At 33.0% G+C, this 22,052-nt stretch overlaps 1 protein-coding gene across 4 annotated transcripts in view; it reads right to left on the bottom strand.

The window, feature by feature from the left end:
• LOC143223167 (methylosome protein WDR77-like) overlaps nucleotides 1-22,052 on the bottom strand; it is a 42,119-nt gene that overhangs the window by 2,058 nt on the left and 18,009 nt on the right. For 3 of the 4 annotated variants that reach the window (XM_076450753.1, XM_076450746.1, XM_076450748.1), the window contains exons 4-9: nucleotides 17,416-17,563; nucleotides 13,783-13,835; nucleotides 11,738-11,808; nucleotides 9,642-9,696; nucleotides 6,944-7,124; nucleotides 6,033-6,110 (exon numbers count right to left, since the gene is read on the bottom strand). In XM_076450753.1, coding sequence (XP_076306868.1) covers nucleotides 6,033-6,110; nucleotides 6,944-7,124; nucleotides 9,642-9,696; nucleotides 11,738-11,808; nucleotides 13,783-13,835; nucleotides 17,416-17,563 — 586 coding nt within the window. Of the gene's footprint in view, nucleotides 1-3,330; nucleotides 3,460-6,032; nucleotides 6,111-6,943; nucleotides 7,125-9,641; nucleotides 9,697-11,737; nucleotides 11,809-13,782; nucleotides 13,836-17,415; nucleotides 17,564-22,052 lie in introns of all 4 variants that reach the window. The other variant, XR_013012731.1, reaches the window with a different exon arrangement.

Raw genomic sequence — 22,052 nt, 5'->3', positions numbered from 1 at the left:
CAATGTAAGTGTGCTCTAGACATTTTGTTCATCAAAATCAGTATTGCTCAGAGCAACTACATATAATAGTTGATGTGCCCATAAAAAATGATGGGTTGGAGTTCTGTAAACAAACCCCTGGAAGCTCTACCCTTCCTTCAGTAAACAGTTCACCAGCTTCTCCTCCATCATAAAATAAAAAACAAATATACTTTAAGAAAATAAAAAAATATCTATTTCAATCAATTAATGAAGCAACTCCTGTCATTTTCCTGAAATTCTCCCCACAAATATAAACATTTTTAGATTAAGAATTGGTTACTAAATATTTTAGATTGAGCTTTTTGTTCACTAAAAGGTTCAGAGTGAACATTTATCATTAAACATTTAAGAGTGGACTCTGGTCACAATGATTCAAGAGTAAACTCTGATCACTAAATGCTTTATCAAAGTCTGCTTTCACTACAAAGAATAAAAACATCAGGTCATACTTTTGTTTCTAAGCAACACGAAAACCATAACATTCCATGACAGTTAAAAAAGATACCATTTCTATAACATCCCACAGTAGTTAAAAACCACTGTATAATATCCTGTAATAGTTATAATCATAATTTTGTTGCTAATGCAAAAGTCATTGTTGGAAAGCATTATTATGAAGAAAAACACTGGCTTTGTATATATTAGATTATATGTATTTTAAAATCTATTTTTTTCATATTCTGACATTTATTGCAATTGAAAAAAAAAGGTAATATTTTCATTTCTACACAGCTGCAAAGAATTTTACCTGTAGACAAAACAACCCTACATGCTGATTTTTCTTAGAATTTTCCTTCCCATTCCAAACTATGTTTTACTAGCTGGAGTACCTATCCTCTAGACAGAAATTGTGTAAATTCACGATTAATGAAAGATTATCTAGGGTTTTGAAAAGTTGCTTCTCTTACATAAAATTGTAAAAAAAAATACTATATTTGCAAGTATATTCACAAGGATTCAACAAACCTTCATGCTAAATTTTGTAAAGATCCATAACAGGGGGCAAAGTAATGGTAAAAAATCCAAAATATGCTCATGAAAACCTCAAAATGCAAAACTGAAAATATGTATGGAGTATTATACATTGTATATGTATTTAGATTATTAATATTTACAAACAAATTATTACACTTATTTTTCTGAAAATGTAGAATAGCAAATAATAAAAAGCAAACAATTATCTCTTCTAGTTATGACTTTTGTACTCAGTTGCTCCTTGTAGCTTGCTAAGCCTTAAAACATTTCACATGTGAAAGGTGTGAAATAAAATAATTTTTATTTAGGTTTTATACACACACACACACACACGTGAATAATAAAAAAATAATAAATTGTCATATGGATATCACAGAAATCCATTATTTGATTGATCTTGTAACTAACATATAAAATCAGGAAATAAATATAAATTATGCCTTTTTCACTCAAGAATGATTACAAATTATAACACAAAAACATAAATGTTTCAACTAAATTGCTTAGCTCTCATTACATTATACATTTACATAGTTTTATTATTCTTATTACACTGACTTTTCAGTTATTCCTGGCTGACAATACAGAAGTTACAATGATGCAGTGCACGTGCACTTATGTTACCGTATCCAATAACATTAGAGTAACCAACCATTAGTCTTTATAAACTGACCTATCTTGGCTGTAATTTAGTGGACTACAGAGATGCCAACCATTATAATTTGAGCATAATCATTACGATTTTGGTGTATACATTACGACTATATGCTCATACAGACAAATATTATGACTTGTTGCAACTCCCAAATTATTATATATTATATAGGCCTATACAATAAAGTGATAAATTGTTCCTCCAGGGGTGAAAAGAAAATTTCTAGTGAGATACAAATAAATTTTGATAACAAATAAAAGACATAGTCCAAATGGCTACTTGCGATAATCATGTTTGTGCTTGAAATAATAAAAAATATTTTTATCTCCGACGTCTACCAATAGTTTGAGTGTGGTGCTTCTTCATACTGGGAACGTGGAGGAATCCAGAGTTATGTCATCAGTGCTTGTCAGCCAATCAGCGCTTGCATAGATGGGTATCTCTCGTTTTCTAAGCGGCATAGAAACACCAATTTTATCGTTCACAAGATGGAAAAAAAAAGGAGGCCTCGTTCACCAGATTGTCTTGTTTCTGGCAAATCTAAAAGGACTAAAACTGTGAATCAAAAATTTAGGAAAGACTATAGTGCAATATATCCGGTCATTGCATCAAAAGTCAGTGACAGTCGTGCGTTTTGTACAGTTTGTCACATTGATTTTTCTGTGGCGCATGGCACGATAAACAATTGTTCCAGACATACAAAACGGCATTTCACCAACAAAAGGCTGAGGCAAAGACAAAAACAATGCAGATAATGACATTTATGAGTAAGAATTCAGAATATGAAACCATAAATGCAGAAGTGATGTTCACGCAATTCATCATTGCTCATAATTTACCCCTAGCTGGAGCCAATCATGCAGGACATCTATTCAGAAAAATGTTCACAGACTCTGATATACTGAAAAAATATGGCTGTGCTATAACCAAAACTACAGCCATTGTACAAATGTTGGGTTGTGAAGATGACAAAATGATTTCAAGCATACTTGATTGATTGACTGATTGATTTAGTGTTTTATGGCACAAAGCAGCTTGGCTATCTGCGCCAAACGTCTGGTGAAAAGGTAAAAATAAATTAAATGTATTAAAATACATACAAGGAAATGAAGGTAAAACAAAACATCATTGAAAAACAGAAAAAGCATAAAACCAATGTTGACACCTAGTTTACAATGGTAAGAGAGAAACCAGGAAGACTAACAGGTAAGTTCAAGAACCACCGTCAGTCACCTGAAGTTGGCCATTCCACTCCTGGTTCTGGGTTATGTGTCATAGCAGCCATTATCAAAATGTAAAATAATAGAAGTTTTAAAAGACATATAGCAAAATCGTAATAATGAATAGCCAAATGTCCAGTAAAAAGGTAAAAGTAAAGTAAATGTAGTAAAATTTGAAAAAGTAAACGAAGGTAAATACAAAACAGCAATTACAAGCAGAAAATTGCATAAAACCGATGTTGACATCCAATCTATAAAGTTGTAAAGAACTTCTATAGCAGAATGGTAATGATCATAACCCGCCAGGAAGACTAACAGGCAAGTACCAGAACCACCGTCAGTCACCTGAAGTTGGTCTTTCCAGTCCTGGTTCAGGGTTATGTGTCATTATGGCCAGTACCAAAGGGTAAAGTAATAAAAGTTTAAAAGACATGCAGAAAAATTAGGATAACAACTCACCAGGATGACTAACGGGTAGTTCAAACAGCAGCGTTAGTCACCTGAAGTTGGCCTTTCTAGTCCTGGTGTCGAGTTATTTAATGTTCTGGCCATTTTTCAATGTCAAATTGAACTAGAGAGATTGAGACTCTGAAAAGGGAACCACAATTAAAAAGGTGTAATGAATAAATATCCAACACTTAAATGAGACTAAAAAGATTAATGGCCATTTAAAAACTAAAAACTTTATCAAGGTTGACAGTGTCACCATCACCAATAACACTGTCCAATGTTACAGATAAACCCTGGGAAAAACATGTTTAAAATATTGCCGTCATTGAGAATTGTAACGATGGCAAAAAAGTAAAATGTGGCTTACAATGATTTGAATGTTACACAAACTACACACTGGTGCATCAGTTCCAGATAAAAGAAAACAATGAGTTAAAAAACTGTGAGCAATGCATAGTCTAGTTAGAACAACTTCCTCCTTCCAAACCTTACGGAAGCTAGATGGCCAAAGCCCAATATAGGGTTTTATTTGAAAAAGCTTGTTGTCGCGTTGCTCACTCCAAGTGGACTGCCAGCTGTCACAGAGCCGAGCCTTGAATACAAGACCATAGTCCATGTACGGAATAGGCACAGTGGTGATAGTGCCGGAGCAGATAGATATAGCTGCCGTGTCTGCAAGCTCGTTCCCTCAAATACCAACGTGGCCTGGTATCCAGAAAAACTGGATAGAAGTAGATGTTAATGAGAAATGGGCCAGTCGGTTTTGAATATCAGCGAGAACAAGGTGTGAGCCAACGTGTAGCAATTCCAGGACCAGTATAGAACTAAGCGAGTCAGTATAAATAGTGCAGTTGGAGTACTGCTCAGCTGCAATATGAACCAGGGCAAGATATATGGCATACAGTTCAGCAGATCAAGCATACTTACTAACAGTGTTTACAGTTTAGCCACAGATGGATCCACAGACATGGATGACTTAAAACTGTATCCAGTGGTTGTATGATATGTGTACTGGCTCTGTCTACAATAATTATGCTCAGTCATTTGAAATAGTTGGCATCTCTGGGACTAGTATTTGGTAAAATACAGTCACATTTCAAGCATTATACATTGTGTATGTATATACAGGTTATTAATATTTAGAAACACGTTCTTAAACTTTTCTTAAAATATAGAATATTAAAAAAAATAAAGCAAACAATTACTTCTTCTAGTTATGACCTTTGTACTGTTGCTGCTTGTCATAGCTTGCTAAGCCTTGAGAAATGTCCCACATGGAGAATGTGAAATGAAATAATTTTATTTAGTTATTATATATATATTTGAATAATCAAAAAATAATAAATTACTATATAGATACCACAGAAATCTGTTATAATTTATTTAGTTTATTAAAATAAGCTGTATTTGTATCTAAAAAATATGAAATTTTGAACAGGTTAAAGACTCAATTTACCAGCACAAAGAGTTGTCTCGAAAAAGAGAGTATGCTGTTATATTTGAAAATATACAAGAAATCAAGAGCAAACAAAAAACGTGTTTGACTATTAGCATGCCAATGAAGAAAGAAACCTACACAGAATGCAACAGACAAGGACCCATCTGCTCAGTGTGCGTGCATCTTGCTCCCATTGATGAAGGGTTATCACATGAGCTTTGCATGCTAAGAGTAGTGGGGACTTAAGAATATAAATAAGCTGGCATATTAGGTGAGAATTAAGGTTTGTAATACATTAGAGGGTAGTCCAAGATTGACAGAAGCTTTATATGTGAGAAGAGGTATGTACTGTATTGGAAGAGGTCTATCACATGAATTCAAGGGTAATAAGAAAATTAATTAAAAACAAAACAAATCAATGCAAAATAAAACAAAAACATTAATATTATGACTGAATAATGTAGTGGCTCAAAAAGTTAATATCATATTACATAATCATTTCTTTCTGTTTGTTTGTAAAGATTGTAGGGAGCATGGTGTACTAATTGACTAATGAGCCTGTGGTTTAATTGGTTAGTAAATACCACTAATCATCTAGCTCTAATTAAGATGATTTCAACCAAACTGAAGGTTATTTGCAGCTTAATATTTATCTTTTTATGATGTGTTGGACTTTCACAGAAACATTTACTGAATTGACAAATGCAAGAACTTTGAGATTTCAGTTGTTATGCTAGTTTCTTGATTTTCACAGTTCAACAGTAAATATGATAAAAATCACACTGACAGAGGCATTACAACAAATACTCATTAGTTCACCTACGTTCAATCTCATTTAACCACACAAGGTCTCTATCCTTGACTTGACCTCTAAACATAAACAATGTTCAAGTGTTCATATAGAACTTTTAATTCAGTTATCTTTAATCTGAAACAAGAATGACAGACACTCTTGGTTCAGAAAAACTATTTTTACATTTCAGTAATGTTCTAAAATAAAAGCTTACAGAGTCTAACAATTACTTTCTATAAGTTACTGTATCATTCTCTTTGATTTAATCTAGACGTAGCGATACTCTCACAGTAGATTCACTAACTAATAATGGCACTTTACTCAATAACCTAATTTAAATTAAAAATAAGCTTAGAAAATCACTTTTACATAAACAGCTTACATTAAGAATACAAAAATCTCATAGATATATTTCCCACATAAAGAAATGTAATATTCTTAAAAAAGAAACAAAAGAGCAATACTAATACTAATACATACATTATTTGAGAATTTTCATTCTTTATGTCCATAACAATTACATCTGGTTCATTAGCACAAGATGCCAACAATGATGGGCTGGAAGAAGAAACAATAAATGCTGTAAAAAAAAGTAATTATGATATGCCTTTTACCTACAAAATGTACAGTACACAACTTTGTATCTAAGACTGTTAATACAAATGGGCAAGACTTAATAATCAATATTTCTACTTCTAAAATGCTTTTAATGAAATGCAATAGCTAAGCAACAATTTCACCAATTAACAATAACAGTACAAAATATTTATTTGATATAAATATAAATTTTTACACCTTTTTATACAGTTTTGTGAACTTTAGAAACAATGTCAAAATTAAGGTTTTATACATGGCATGTTATTTACATAATTTTCATACTGATCCCCATACTTTCTGAATCACAAGTCTTGTTATTTATTTAAACTTACCATCCAAAATCGTTTACAGAATTCAGGAAAAAAACAAACACCTTTCACAAATACACCACTTTCAGTTCTTTGTTTAAACATATACATATAAACCCTCACATAAAACACTTCAGTCTGTACCTGATGATGCCTTTACTGATGCAACCACAGTCGTGAATAAATAACGTGTTTGTGAAACATAAAATTATCTTATTTTTCCTCAATTCTGTAAATACATAATTCCACCAAGTACTGACAGTTTGAAGTATCATTTATACAAGATTGTTTATTTAAAATATTAATTAATCTGCTAACTTTTGTAATATATATTTATCACTCATATTTAGTGAAAAAAATAATTAAAATACTAGGTTTGTTTTAATAACCTTTCTCAGACTTAAGACATTAATTTTGCTATGTTTTTACTTTGTATTGTATTTTCAACTGCACTTCAGTATGAATTTTTCTCAAAGGTAATCTCACCAATTTTGGGAAAAAACAAGTCTAAAAATGGGTCTAGTGTGACAGTTGATTTCAGTAAGTGGTCCTACACTTCCTCTAATATCTTTGATCAACACCTGACCATTGTTGTTCCCCACAGCAAACTGACTCATTTCTCCTGGTTTCCATGCTACTGATGTTGGTATTATAGTTGTATCCTTACCTGTCCCAAGATAACAACAGTGTCAATAAATAGCTGCATATTTCTAACATGTACATACTTCATAACAACTATAATTAAACTAATTCTCTATTATTAGCTAGCTCTATCTTTAACATTGAACCACTAGATATCTTTTACTTCCTCAAACCTGAGATGTTACTAGCATCCAACTGAAAAATCCTGATTTATCTATTGGACAGTGACAGCATCCAATAACATTTATATCTCTTTGGCTGAAAACTAATTCAAACCATATTATTATCTACCTTTTGTAAATAGACAGAAATTTTATAAGATATGGTGATAATTACCAGGACATCATGAAAATAATTCTGACAGAACATGCAAAAAATTATGGGTTTAAAGAGTTAATTGATTTTATACCAAAGCATTCATATAGCAAATTAGTGAAACAGCATCACATTTTATATGTATAATAATAATTCTTTCCTGAATTTCTAGTAATATCTATAAAATTACAAATTACCTAAACTAAACCTCAGCCTCATTTATGTCATATTTTTCATATCTGGTAATTTTACAAAATGCAGAATTTCTGTGCAGCAATATTATTTTCAGTTGAAGTCACTTAAGTAAAACTTTTTCCCAGGAAATACACTAAAAATGTCAGCACTAATCTTCTGATGAAAAGGTTATATATGAACCTTTACCTTACTATAATGCATTGAATTGTTAGGTTTAGATAAGATGTTATAACCAGATGCATGGCAAAGAATGTGTGCCTCACCCCTTGCAGTTTTTCTCATCAGGCCATCTATATATGCAAATTGATATAATGTTATAGACTCCTATTTTGTGTGGAACTCCCTCCCCCACACCCAGGGGTCTGTAATGGCAGTTACTGCGCTATGGTTATAATGTAACAACTACTTTTTTCACTATTCACTTAACTGACAAATTTACTGTTCTCACATTAAAACCCACTCACATAATGTATGTTTACTGTTTGCGCTATGGCAAAGCAACTGCATTGTCCATTAATTCAAAAACAGACTATCAAATAGTATTTCTTTAGTTACTGTTTGAGATACTGTAAAATAAATCAAGACTATTAATCTAACATTTCTTTTGTTGTGTAAGTTGTTATACAGCTCCATACAATTGAAATAAAAATTCGAATTAATAAGTTTTAATAAGTTTTCAGAATAAACTAAATAAAATCTCCAGGTTTAGCATTAATCAACAAAATTTTCAAAGAAAATTAGGAGTTGAGATACATTTATACACAAATTTTAAAGACATTAAATGCTGGTCTTATACAAGGAAATTATAGTAATTAATAAAAAACAGAAGTTATGATTTCACATTTTAATTTTCAGTCAAAAATTTCTATAATGAAACATATTGCCATACATAATCCAAAACATTGTATTGAGCATATTACAAAAAGTATATCATTTAACTCTAGAGGGATAAGTTCAATTAAAAAAAATAGATTTGCAGTTGTACTGCATTTATAATAAAAACCATTCAATTATAAATTAGTTTCATTATTTTTCTTTTGTAAATAGTTTCTTGAACAAATACTCTGTAAAGTTTCTCAACTTTGCCAATCTTATTATTATATTAACTGTGAGAAAAGTTAAGTACTGAAAGCAAAATTTAAAATACACTTCTCAGGAAAGATACTGAAAACTAAAATTAACAAATTAATTAGTCTCACCACATTGAAGTTATGGAATGTCTGAAAAAATAACTTGGAGTGTTTTTAATGTTATCATAAATATAAAAAAAAAGTTAATAGAAAAATTAAAAATGAATGCATATAATTTTTCTACATTATTCAATATTTTGACTTAAATGTTTTTCAAGAGAGATTATTTAAAAACAAATTATGGCAAAATTAATGCAATTATGGAATAATTATATTTTCCCATAGACTAATAATAAATATTTCACTAACAATAGAAAACAATTACATTTTTTGAGCCCTATAATTACAACAAAACTTGTGGCAAATGCTCACATACTCTACCTGCAGGAACATTCCAAAACAGCAGAACTTGTGTGAGATATTCAAAACAATAACATAACATAACAATATATTACATTGAAATACATACCTTATTTCATAGGAAGATGTATAATCACATGTCAAACCCTAAGGAAGCTTAGCTGAACAGCTCAGTTTTATGGATTATAAAATTAACTACACAACTTTAATCCATGAAAAATAATATATAATTTTTTTTTTAAATAGATCTAAAAGATATACCTAATCATCATGACTTTTCAATACAATTGTAGTTTCCTATTATTTTTTAAACAAAGTGATCCATACTGTTTAAAAAACCCATGCTTAATTCATGACTACCTTTAATTTTTTACACACATCTTTTGTTGGACAAAAGACCCCTGACAAACTCAAAATATAAAATACTGACAAGTAAAACAGTTTTAATTTTTGAGACATAGGTTGTTCTTTTATTAACTAGAGAAATTTTAACTTGTACATTGTTCCACTTAGCATTCCTAAAGATGAAAAAGTAAACATACTTAATTCTGTTGCAGGTTTTGGAAGTCTCTGGTCCCAGAGTAGTATCTTTCCATCCTATAAAATAAGATCAACCTTAGTTAGTAAAAACAAAACTTGAATAATGAAACTTTATATACTATTCTATTGCTTCCTTTCCATGGACCACATAAAGGAAATCCATAGTCTAAAGACTGAGACCCAATGCTCTTTGAAAAATAATCCACTACCATCATAGTATTATGATCCTATATAATAAATTAATAATTCAGTCATCATTTATCATGTGTACTATTTCTACCTGACTTTTCTATTGATATTCCCTTACCAAATACGTGGATGTCAGGAACCTTGAATAGTGACAGAACTATAACCCCTTTAGAAGCCAATGAAGGTTGAGATGCCTATGACAACAAGAGTGTAAAATCCAACAATCTAACATGCATGCTAACAATAGTTACATCTTGTTATCAATGGGCTTAGTGATCCCAAGAATCCTTCAACAAAGATTAAAGGGATAATAAATAACTCAACACCATAACCTAAAAAGTTGTTTGTTTTAGGAAAACAACATATTGCACAATCTACTGTGTCCACTGCAGGGAACCAAATGTTGGATTTCAGAGTTGCAAGTTGTAGACTTACCGTTGTTCCACCAAGAGGAAATGATTTAATCAAGTTAACTACAAACTGCAGATTAGAACCCCAATTTTCCAAGAACAGAGTTGTAATATGTTTTCACCTGGCAGTGTTAGGCTAAATCATGTAGTTCCAGCAACTGTAGCAGATGAGCCATAACTGTCCCTTTATGCAACTGAGCAGTACGTTTCCCTGCATGAATCATAATATCAATGGATGGAGGTAAAACTAAGTATTCATTCCCAGACCTTTGAGCCATCAAAGTACAGTGCAAGCTAAAAAGTAGCTAGAGAAATATTCAAATCACACTCTTGATGGGTCTATTGAAGAAAAGGAGCTTGAGGCAACTTATTAAAAAAAAAAAAGCTCCCTGAAAAGCCAACAGCAATTGTTAAATGATGCTAGATATAAGAAGTGGGGATAGGAAAGGCCTAATTTGCTTTTGTGCTGGATAATAATCCAGAATTTCATGTTATATATTGGCTTGACAAATGAAATTTTTCCATTTTTCACAACTCAAACAAGTGGGGAAAAAATCAGACCAATGCTTAAATGAAGGAGACTGATGTAGCAAGGGACATGTGAACAGGAACTTAGAAAACTGCCAGAACCAACTAAACACCTCAAAAAATCTCAAAGTGTATTAATACACTTATAGTAGGAATAGGTAGGGGGGGGAGTGGACAGAAGACTCAACTTTATTGCTTCATGGTGTTTAGTAACAGAAACATGTCCTAGTCCTTACTCTTTATACAGAAAAGTAACAAGATATCCTAGGGAATCTAGATGAGGAAATTCAGACCTTTATGATTATTACTCACGCCATAAGCATTGTAAACAAACGAACAAAAGCACTAACATCTTTCTCAAAACTCATCCCGTTTAAAAATTACCTTAAGAACCTTCATAAAATTCCCAACTGCAGAGGTATGCAACAACACAAATAGCATTTAAGGGCTCTTCATTTAAACACCTAACATCAGAAATAGAAGTTACAGAAATTTGAAAATACTAGGACCATGAGCTTAGTTTTCAGAATTATTAGATAATTATGATTATCACAAAAAACAAACCTGAATTCATAATCTTAAGTATTCCTAGAAACAAGAATAAACAACACTAGGCAACAATTTCACGCAAGTTCCAAACCCCTCTCAGCATGGTAAAGACAACAAGACAGAAAACAACAAAGTGCTAAACAAAAATATGTGACAATATCTGGGGAGAAGGTACTGAGGTAAAGGCTAGAGAGATGTAGAAAAAAATGTGACAAACAGTGATTGACTTGTGACTATAATGATATGGAGCTGGAATAATGTGAAGATACATCATTTTTGCATAGAGAAAGATGTTCTTATCTGTTTGTCATTTTTGTAATAAAACATCTGTAGCAAAAGTTTGATTACCTTTCATCTTCAAATTTAAATAAATAGTCAACTGCTATACTTTATTTTGTAAGAATCATATTATAATATCTTACTTGTCCACAGGATAGAAAAACCTCAGGTTCAACAGGACAACAGGAGACTCTCCAAGCCAAATCTGTGTGGGCTGAAACAATGCACATCTATTTTTAGCTAATTTTACAATGAATTACAAAGGTTTTTAAAAATAATTTTATAAAGGCTGTTAAGTAAAATAGATGTAAAAGAAATTAACAGTTTTATTCCATAATAGATATTTTTTTTTCTTCTCTTCCTTATTTTTCAAATTACCAATTTCTTTTACATCAAGAAATAAGAGGTTTTATAACTTGAATCAGATAAATTCAGTAACAAGAATATACATGTACAATACAGTGTACTTTAAAAATTCCTCTTTATCTAAATGTAAAGTAATTCAACTATAAATTAAATTTAAATTTATTTCAGTAGTTTAAAGCATTTTACCTGCACTAATATTAAGTAACAGTATCTGCCAATGTGATTGAGTGATCATCAACTATCAGTAACAACCAAGAAAATCTTAATCAGTGCACTCCTATAGCTTACTCTGAACATAATATGCAAAATTTCACTACTAAATCACCAAACTTATATAAATCAACAGTGTAAATCCAATATAAAAACAAAGACTGGAAAAGCATTATAACAGTTATAACATAACATTTTCCTAATATCATATATATATAAATTTTACTACCATATTTTACAATGTTTAAAATATTTTTCACATAACTCTATACTGGTCTTTCACACCATTCTGTATATACTGCCAACATGAACATTTGCCTATTAAATTATTATCCATAGTTAACCTTTGAATTTTCCTTTTTGATCCTAATGTCTAAATCATTTAAATTGAGGAGCTTTTCTGTTCCTGGAACATGCTTCACCAAGTTAAGTTTTACAGGGTGCAACCTGACAATATTTAATCCTCTTCCTCAATAATAATAATAATAATAATAAATTCTCTCTCAGACTGTTTCTCAACACTAAGCCCTCCAGGTCATTCAAAATGCGAGTGGGACAAAGAGAAAAACCTTTTTGAACACCCCAGTTATATTTGCTACCAAGCTTAAGTTTAGGGGCCAAATAACTTCAACCAAAATTCTTGCCATGATTTTTTGTTTCTTTCCTGCAACATTTTGAGCTGTGTTTGAACTGATTTCGTGACCATTTAGAACTACATTAATAAACTAATTTGTAGGCTCAACCAATGTCCAGTGACAAAGAAAGGTCTTTTATTAAGATAGCTAGTATTTACTACTGTTGATGGTTTCACATATAATTTTTGCTGTCTTCTGCTTGTATAAAAATGTACAAAACAATAATATACACTAACATCAACTGTTGTTAGAGAAAGTAGACCTTTCTGCAGTTTAAACTAGTCACACACCCTACTGAACAGTGTTATTTTATTAACTAAATTTATCTTATTACAGTACACAACACAACCAAACTTTGCACGTTTAGATCATAACAAGTTCTAGCAACTGATAATACATTTTTTACACATTTTGAACTGATGTTACTTTTGTGGTAAATATCACTTTTTGTCTTTATTATTCAGATTTGTTATTAAACATACAAGGGCTACAAGAAGTCATTCACAATAGAACTAAAATTAAACTTTCTTGTGCCAGTTTTTAAAATTACTTCATTTGTAAATTCATGTACCAGTATATATAGCTAAATCTATTCATACATTTGCTCTGTGATGGCCTCTAGTGGTGATGTCACTTCCCTGTTTAGGCAATTTTGCCTGATACTTGATTAATGTTTACTTGTGATACTAGTTAAGAAATATACTAAACATGTAACGTGTATCTATTATATCTTGCAGATTTTTGTTAATATTAATAGGTGCTCTAGTAGTATCTAACAGCGTGGCAAAATGCGTACATGAAGAATATTTGCATAATATAAAGGATACATGATTATAATATAGTCATTTCAAACAGATGATATTTTATTATACAATAAAGTAAAAAGTAAAAATAAATTTTCAAAACTAAAGTAAAACATTTTTTACAGAACTACAAAGAGTAAACAATTAGTTATTGGTGAACTCTAAATACTCTACCTGGTCGATAGGTTCCAATGGATGCCATGGATATTAGATCCCATATCTTTATACTAAAATAAATAAATAAATTTAGAGTGCATGTAATTGCCCATGTTCTGATTACATTGTGAAGTACATTATCACTCAGATGACAATGTTATAAATGATTTTAATATATAGTCAAGCTGAGATGAAATATACAACTCTATTTAATCTTATGTTTAAAATAATACAGATTGCAAATCAATTAACGCCATTTTTGTTTATGATTCATTCTACAAATAATGATATGCAGACAAGTGAGAACTGATATATTGAAAAATCTCTTCTGCAGTAGTTGATATATTTTTTGAATACACTTATACTTCTTAGCCATAAGGCAAATCTACACAAAGAAAAATCCCACAACAGGATGGAATGTTCATGCACTATAAAGTTTTGTGGGAAAAGAAAATCAACATGTATAAAACAAAAATTATATTCTAAACACAATTCATAATCTTTATACACAAAAATCTTATTACAATAAACTCCTTTATTACAATAGATGTTGTGCTTACATCTTTTATACATAAGAGAGTTGAGAAATAAAAGACATCCACATTAGTCTTATCAAAGACAGGATATTAAAGAAAAGGATCATTGATACAGTATATCTAACAATTCTTAACTGGATAAATAGTTACTGTAGAGTTCTGATTTAAGTCCAAAATCCTCTACCATGGAAAGCAATTAACTCTTTTGTGACGAGCTCAGGGAGTATAATATACCCAAGTTCATATACACATTTGAACATGTTAATTATTTTTACTATAACTTTTGATGCAGTATATGTATCTTCACAAAATTCAGTAAATTTTAGAAAAGATTGCATGTTTTTTGTAGAAAAAAATCAGATTTTTTATTAAGTATTTTTACTAAATATTTGTTTGTGACAATATCGAGCCTGTTTTGTAGTAATACCAGCCTCAGTGTGAAGTGATTTTTGTGATATGATTAAAAAGCTATTCTGTCTTCAAAATCTCAAATATTATTTGTGTAATCTGTAAAAAGTCCTAAATATGTTTCAAACTTTTGTTTCCAGTAAGTCTTGATATTTTTTGTGTTATTTTCTGTACAATAACTATGAGCAGTCTGTAAATTTGACTACCCTTGTAACCACCTTAAAAAAATTAAGAAATAAATATAAATTATGCTTAACATAGGTTGCTAGGCCTTTTTAAATTTCACAGATGGACACTACAAAACAAAATTTTTTTTATAAGATTTTATATATACAGGGTGTCCCAAAATAACGTTTACACTCTTTGACTGTGTATAGCTAATAAACCGTTTCTTTTGTTTCAGATTTGACTTGTGTCCAAGGATGGCAGATAATCAGCTTACAATCGAGCACAAAATATTCATTCTCAAAACTTTTTGGAAAGTCAAAAACAAAGCTGAAGTGCAAAGACGTTTTACTAGAAAGTTCCATATGGATGCACCATCTCGCCCCAGCATTTCACGCATCATTGCCAAGTTTGATGAACACTGAACTCTCCACCATATGAGAAAGGGTTGCTTCGGTCGAAAAAGATCAACAAGCTCAACAAGAGAGCAAGAGATCATTGATAATGTTCTGAATTCTCCAAGAAAATCAGTGCGCCAACTGTCTCGTGAAACAGGTATCCCTAAATCCAGCGTTCATCGCATTCTGAAGCGTTCCCAATTCAAAGGTTTCATCCCATCCCTTGTTCACGCTCTGAATGAAGATGACCCTGATCAAAGGGTTGAGTTCTGTGAATGGTATCTTGCTAGATGTGCAGGCGATGATGAATTTCCACTCAAAATTGTTTGGAGTGACGAAGCAACGTTTAAGCTGAATGGCTCAATAAATCGACACAACTGCACCTACTGGGCAACAGAAAATCCACATGTTACAGAGGAACATCACTTGAATTTACCTGGAGTGACTGTGTGGTGTGGTCTGTCTGCTAGGGGACTCATCGGACCATTCTTTTTCCAAGACACCGTAACAAGATTGAATTATCTCAACATGCTACAAGAGTTTGCCATGCCACGCATCCAAGAACAATTTGGAGAAGAAGAGTGTTTCTTCCAGCAGGATGGTGCTCCTCCCAACTTCCATTGCAACGTGAGAGCTTATCTGGATGCATCTATGCCAGACAGATGGATTGGACAAAGAGGAAGTGTAGAATTTCCTGCTGAATCACTAGATTTGACACCCATGGATTTCTTTTTGTGGGGGTTTCTGAAAGACAAAGTTTACAGCACAAAAGGGCAACAATTGACGAATTGAGAGTTGCAATTGAAGAACAATGTGCTTTAATACCAGATGAGATGGTGTTTGATGTGTGCACTTCCATTTCTTCCCGTTATGAGATGTGTCTGGAGCAGTACGGATTTCAGTTTGAACACCTGAAGTGAAGCAAGCAAATTGTGACATTTTACAATTTCAACCAAGGAGAGTTTTCCTTGGGAAGAATTTTATTTGTTACTTTTTCTCTTGATTTCAGTATTAAATCTTTAAATAAATCCTTTGGCTATCATATGTATCTTGTTTCATTGTTAAAATCAATAAACAAGGCAAGTTATAATGATCCAAAGAGTGTAAACGTTATTTTGGGACACCCTGTATATATACACACACACACACACAACTGAATAACCAAAAGACAGTAAATAACTGTATATATATACTAAGAATTCCACTATAATTAATCAAACTTAGTAACTAAGTTGTATTTGGGTCTAAAAAATACGAAATTTGAAGCATACTACAGACATAACCTACCTCCTTGGAATCTTTGAAAGAACAAGGTAGCCTTCTAACAGATTAAAACAATTGATAAAACCACTAGAGAGACATTCTAAGCTGCCAGTTGGTTATTCACATGTCATTTATTAAAGTAAGTGTATGTGAGGGACTGTTTTCAAAAATGAAAAGAGGTGGATGGGGCCATCATGTTTCATTCAGTATATAAGCTATATGTCAACAAAGATATGAGGTCCTTATTTTATAGTATAGCTCATGAATATTGGTAATTTGAATTTCTAATTCATACAAATGACATTACAAACATCTAATTTGAACCAGTTCTGTATTCAACATACCACAACTGACAAAAATTAATATTTAGGTATTTTGATGACAAGAAACCCACTTGAAATAAAAATGTATCTCAGAACAGCTGGTATGATATCAACACTTTTACTAATAAAGCAGAGAACAACTTTCAACCTTCCTACGTCATCTTCAGGTTAGCAACAAAATTAATTGCTTTATTAGTAAAAGTGTTAATACCCATACCAGCTGTTCCAAAATACATAGATATTTAGATGTGTTCTTTTAATATTTACTTTTAAATTAAGAAATTAACTAATGTGTAATACTAACATATAAATTATAATCTACAATTTGATACAAAATTTACTGACATAAATTCATAAAATAATAATTCAATAAAATTTTGAATGCAAGTCAATACCATGACCCATTGTTATATGGTTAATTCCTTTTTAATAAACTATGATCAAATTCTGCAATAAAATACAAGCACATATAAGTTTGAAGTGAAATGATCAATAAATAAGCAGTAACACATTGGGCTTGTCTGTTTGAATTATTAAAGAGCAAAGATAACAGCTCACCTTTTATCATAGCTGCAGCTTACTGCCTTATCTTTTGATGAACTTACATCTACACAAGAAACAAGGTCATCGTGCTCTAGGCAATAAAATATACTATTTAACAAGGGAGCCTCTCCATTAGTCTGGAATTCTAGGAGCTCCACGCTACCTAAAAGAACTTTAAAGTGAATATTTCCTTCGAAAGTCACTTAACGTATTCTAATACTAGCTGGTAACAATAAACACTTTATGATAAAATAATTCAGCAATAAATAAAGCTAATTTAATAAAATATTCTTATTTATACTGAATAGTATGTATTGATTCATCAGCTGGTTAACCTTGTTTTCAACAATATTTTCACCATAATCCCAATCGTATCATGAGGTTTGGCCAGCTTAGGGAGTTTTGGTCAGTCCTAAATCTATATATCAGGCTAAACAACAATACATATTTACACACACAAAATTGTCACAAAAATGAAATGCACTATCACCAACTGCATGTCATCAATATAAACAAACAATCCTCTTATACTTGACAATCAACAAAACCCTTTTAAATGATGCTATTTTAAAGTAGCTTAACATTTGGGATGAGTAATATGACAGGTTAGCATTTCACTATAAAGTCAGAAAAAAGGACTGTATCCACAGTATTGCAAAAACTAATGTTAATGAAGATAACAACTAATAATAAATAACAGATCAAATTAATTAGAAAACCATACGATAAATAATAAAACTATTAATACTTTAATCACATGGGGGCTATCTGCATTGATTGTCTCTAATTTTGAAGCAACAGACCAGAATGAGAGCAGCTAGTCAACATCACCCATTATCAACTTCTAGACTACTTTCAGATCAAATAGAGGGATTAAACATTCATCCTTCAAATGTATTTGACTGATTGATTGATTTCATTGATTTAGTGTTTTATGGCACAAAGCAGCTAGGCTATCTGCACCAAATGTCTGGTAAAAATAAATTAAATGTAGTAAAATACAGAAAAGGAAATGAAGGTAAAACAAAACATCATTGAAAAACAGAAAAAGCATAAAATCAATGTTGACACCTTGTTTACAATGGTAAGAGAGAAAGCAGAGTAAGAGAAGTTATAAAGGACTTTCTCTAGCAAAATGGTAATGATCATAACCTGCCAGGAAGACTAACAGGTAAGTACAAGAACCACCGTTGGTCACCTGAAGTTGGCCTTTCCAGTCCTAGTTCCGGGTTATGTTGTCATAACAGCCATTATCAAAAGGTAAAATAATAAAAGTGTTAAAAGACATATAGCAAAATCATAATAAAAATTAGCCAAATGTCCTATAAAAAGGTAAAAGTAAAGTAAATGTAGTAAAATTCATAAAAGGAAACAAAGGTAAAAACAAAACAGCAATTAAAAACAGAAAATGGCATAAAACCAATGGTGACATCCAGTCTACAAAGTTGTAAATGACTTCCTGTAGCAGAATGGTAATGATCATAACCTGCCAGGAAGACTAACAGGTAAGTACAAGAACCACCGTCAGTCACCTGAAGTTGGTCTTTCCAGTCCTGGTTCCGGGTTATGTGTCATTATGGCCAGTACCAAAAGGTAAAGTAATAAAAGTGTTAAAAGACATGCAGCAAAATTGTAATAACAACTCACCAGGACAACTAATGAGTAGTTCAAACAGCAGCGTTAGTCACCTGAAGTTGGGCTTTCTAGTCCTGATGTCGAGTTATTTAATGTTCTGGCCATTTTCCAATTTCAAATTGAACTAGAAAGATTGAGACTCTGAAAATGGAACCACAATTAAAAAGGTGCAATGAATAAATATCCAACACTTAAATGAGATTAAAAAGATTAATGGCCATTAAAAAACTAAAAACTTTATCAAGGTTGACAGTGTCACCATCACCAATAACACTGTCCAATGTTACGGACAAACCCTGGGACAGAACATATTTAAAATAGTGCCGTCATTGAGAGTCATAACGATGGCAAGAAAGTAAAATGTGGCTTACAGTGGTTTGAGTGTTACACAAACTACACACTGGTGCAACAGTTCCAGATAAAAGAAAACAGTGAGTTAAAAAACTGTGACCAATGCATAGTCTAGTTGGAACAACTTCCTCCTTCTGAACTTTACGGAAGCTAGATGGCCAAAGCCCAATACAGGGTTTTATTTGAAAAAGCTTGTTGTCGTGTTGCTCACTCCAAGTGGACTGCCAGCTGGCATGGAGCTGAGCCTTCAATACAGGACCAAAGTCCATGTATGGAATAGGCACAGTGGTGATAGTGCCAGAATAGATAGATTTAGCTGCCATGTCTGCAAGCTCATTCCTGCAAATACCAATGTGGCCTGGTATCCAGAAAAACTGGATAGAAGTAGATGTTAATGAGAAATGGGCCAGTCAGTTTTGAATATCAGCAAGAACAAGGTGTGAGCCAACATGAAGTGATTCCAAAGCCAGTAGAGAACTAAATGAGTCAATATAAATAGTGCAGTCGGAGTACTGTTCAGCTTCAATATGATCCAGGGCAAGAGATATGGCGTACAGTTCAGCAGTGAACACAGAAGCTGTAGAGGGGATTCTGCATGCAACCACTGAACTGCAACAAACAATGGCAGAGCCCACACAATTACCTGATTTGGAACCATCCATATAAATTGGAATGGAATGATTGTTCAAAAGATGTTTAGTAAATAAAAGATGGTACTTCCAATCAGGAGTATCTGCCTTTTTCAGATAACTTTATGAAAGGTCACATTTGTGAGCTGTAATAAGCCATGGGGGGGATGGGCTGACCAGTGGATACTGCATTGTTATCCAAGGACAGACCCAATTCATCCAATTGTGCCTGGATGCGAAGGCCAAAAGGAACAATGGCAGATCGTCTGTTCTAAAACAGTAAGGCCCACTAAAGAAGGAAATCACATCCCCAGGTGGGATGCTTTGGTAAGGAAAGAAGTTTTGAAGAATATAGTAAAGACAGTTGCAAACGGCAAAGGTGCAGAGAAGGTTCATGAGATTCTACATATAGGCTTTGAACTGGGGAGGTGCGGAAAGACCCCAGTGAAGAGTCGAAGTCCTTGATGATGAATGGCCGAAGGTCTAGCAGAACCAGAGACCATTGATCCATAGTGGAGTTTTGATCGAATAAGAGCATGATATATCTTTAACACAGAACATCGATCTGCTCCCCAACTGGTGGTAGAGAGGACATGGAGGATGTTCAGTGCTCTTGTGCATTTGACCTGTAGCTGCTTTAAGTGTGGTATAAAGGTCAGCTTACACTCAAAGATAAGCCCCAAGAACTTCGTCTCAGGGACCACTGGCAGCGAAACTTCACCAATATGGAGTTCAGGATCAGGGTGAATACCCTGTTGGCAGCAAAAGTGCATGCAAACGGTTTTAGAGAGAGAAAAATTAAAGCCGTTCACTGTAGTCCACTTCAGTACACAATTGAGGGCAGTTTGCAGTTGCTGCTCAATATATCTCATGTTTGACGACTAACACGAGATGTGAAAGTCATCGACATAGAGTCCATTTGCAACAGTGAGAGGGAGTGTTCAGTGATGGCATTTATCTTTATACTGAAAAGTGTGACACTCAAAACACAGCCCTGAAGGACCCAAGTTCCTGTACAAAATAACTGGAAAGTGTCAAACCCAAACGAACTTGGAATCTCCTGTCCATTAAAAATTTTTTAATAAACATGGGTAAATGGCCACGTAACCCATATATATGGAGGTCTCACAAAACGCCATACCTCCATGTTGTATCATAAGCCTTCTCAATGTCAAAGAATATTGATACAAGATGTTGGTGTTTGAGAAAGGCTTCGCTGATTGATGTTTCAAGTCGAATTAGGTGGTCCGTGGTGGAGTGCTGTCATCAGAACCCACACTGGGTGGGCGAGAGGAGGTTAATTCGAGGAACCAAACAAGATGAGCATTAATCATCCTCTCTAAGGTCTTACAGAAACAGCTTGTCATAGCAATTGGACGGTAGTTTGAAGGAATCTTGGGATCTTTCCCAGGCTCAGAGAAAGGTAAGATAATAGCCTGGTGCCAGACATCAGGAAAAACATTCTCCTGCCAGATCCGGTTAAAAACAATTAGAATATCAAGAGAAGCAGGAGAGAGATAGCACAGCATATCATAGTGTACATCATCAGGTCCAACAGATGTACTGCCAGACGAATGAAGGTCCATTTTCAGTTCCACCAGTGTAAAGGGACAATTATAGTCAAAGAGACAGTCAGTTCGAAAGGAAAGAGGTGAACGCTCTGCCTGAATCTTGATGGCCAAGAAAGTGGAGCAACAAGCAGAAGTGTTAGATACCCGCCAAAAAGTTTCACCTAGAGTATTGGCGATGCTCCGGACATCAGCCACCTCCTGGCCATCAGAGAGTAAGATCGAAAGGGGGACAGAATTGTAGTGCCCACTGACCTTTCAAATCCTGTACCATATGACCTTGGAACTGGTGGTAGAAGATAAGCTAGTTGTGAACTTAATCCAAAATCCTTCTTGCTTTGATGTCTTACCCACCTAGCATGGGCACTGGCCCGTTGGAAAGCGATGCGGTTCGAAAGTGTGGGATATCTACAGAAAGTATCCTAGGCCCGTTTTTGAGCCTTCCGTGCCAAGTAGCAAGCAGAATTCC

This window comes from Tachypleus tridentatus, chromosome 1 (assembly GCF_004210375.1).
Source record: "Tachypleus tridentatus isolate NWPU-2018 chromosome 1, ASM421037v1, whole genome shotgun sequence".
Classification (NCBI taxonomy): domain Eukaryota; kingdom Metazoa; phylum Arthropoda; class Merostomata; order Xiphosura; family Limulidae; genus Tachypleus; species Tachypleus tridentatus.
This window is presented reverse-complemented; position numbering and strand designations above follow the sequence as displayed.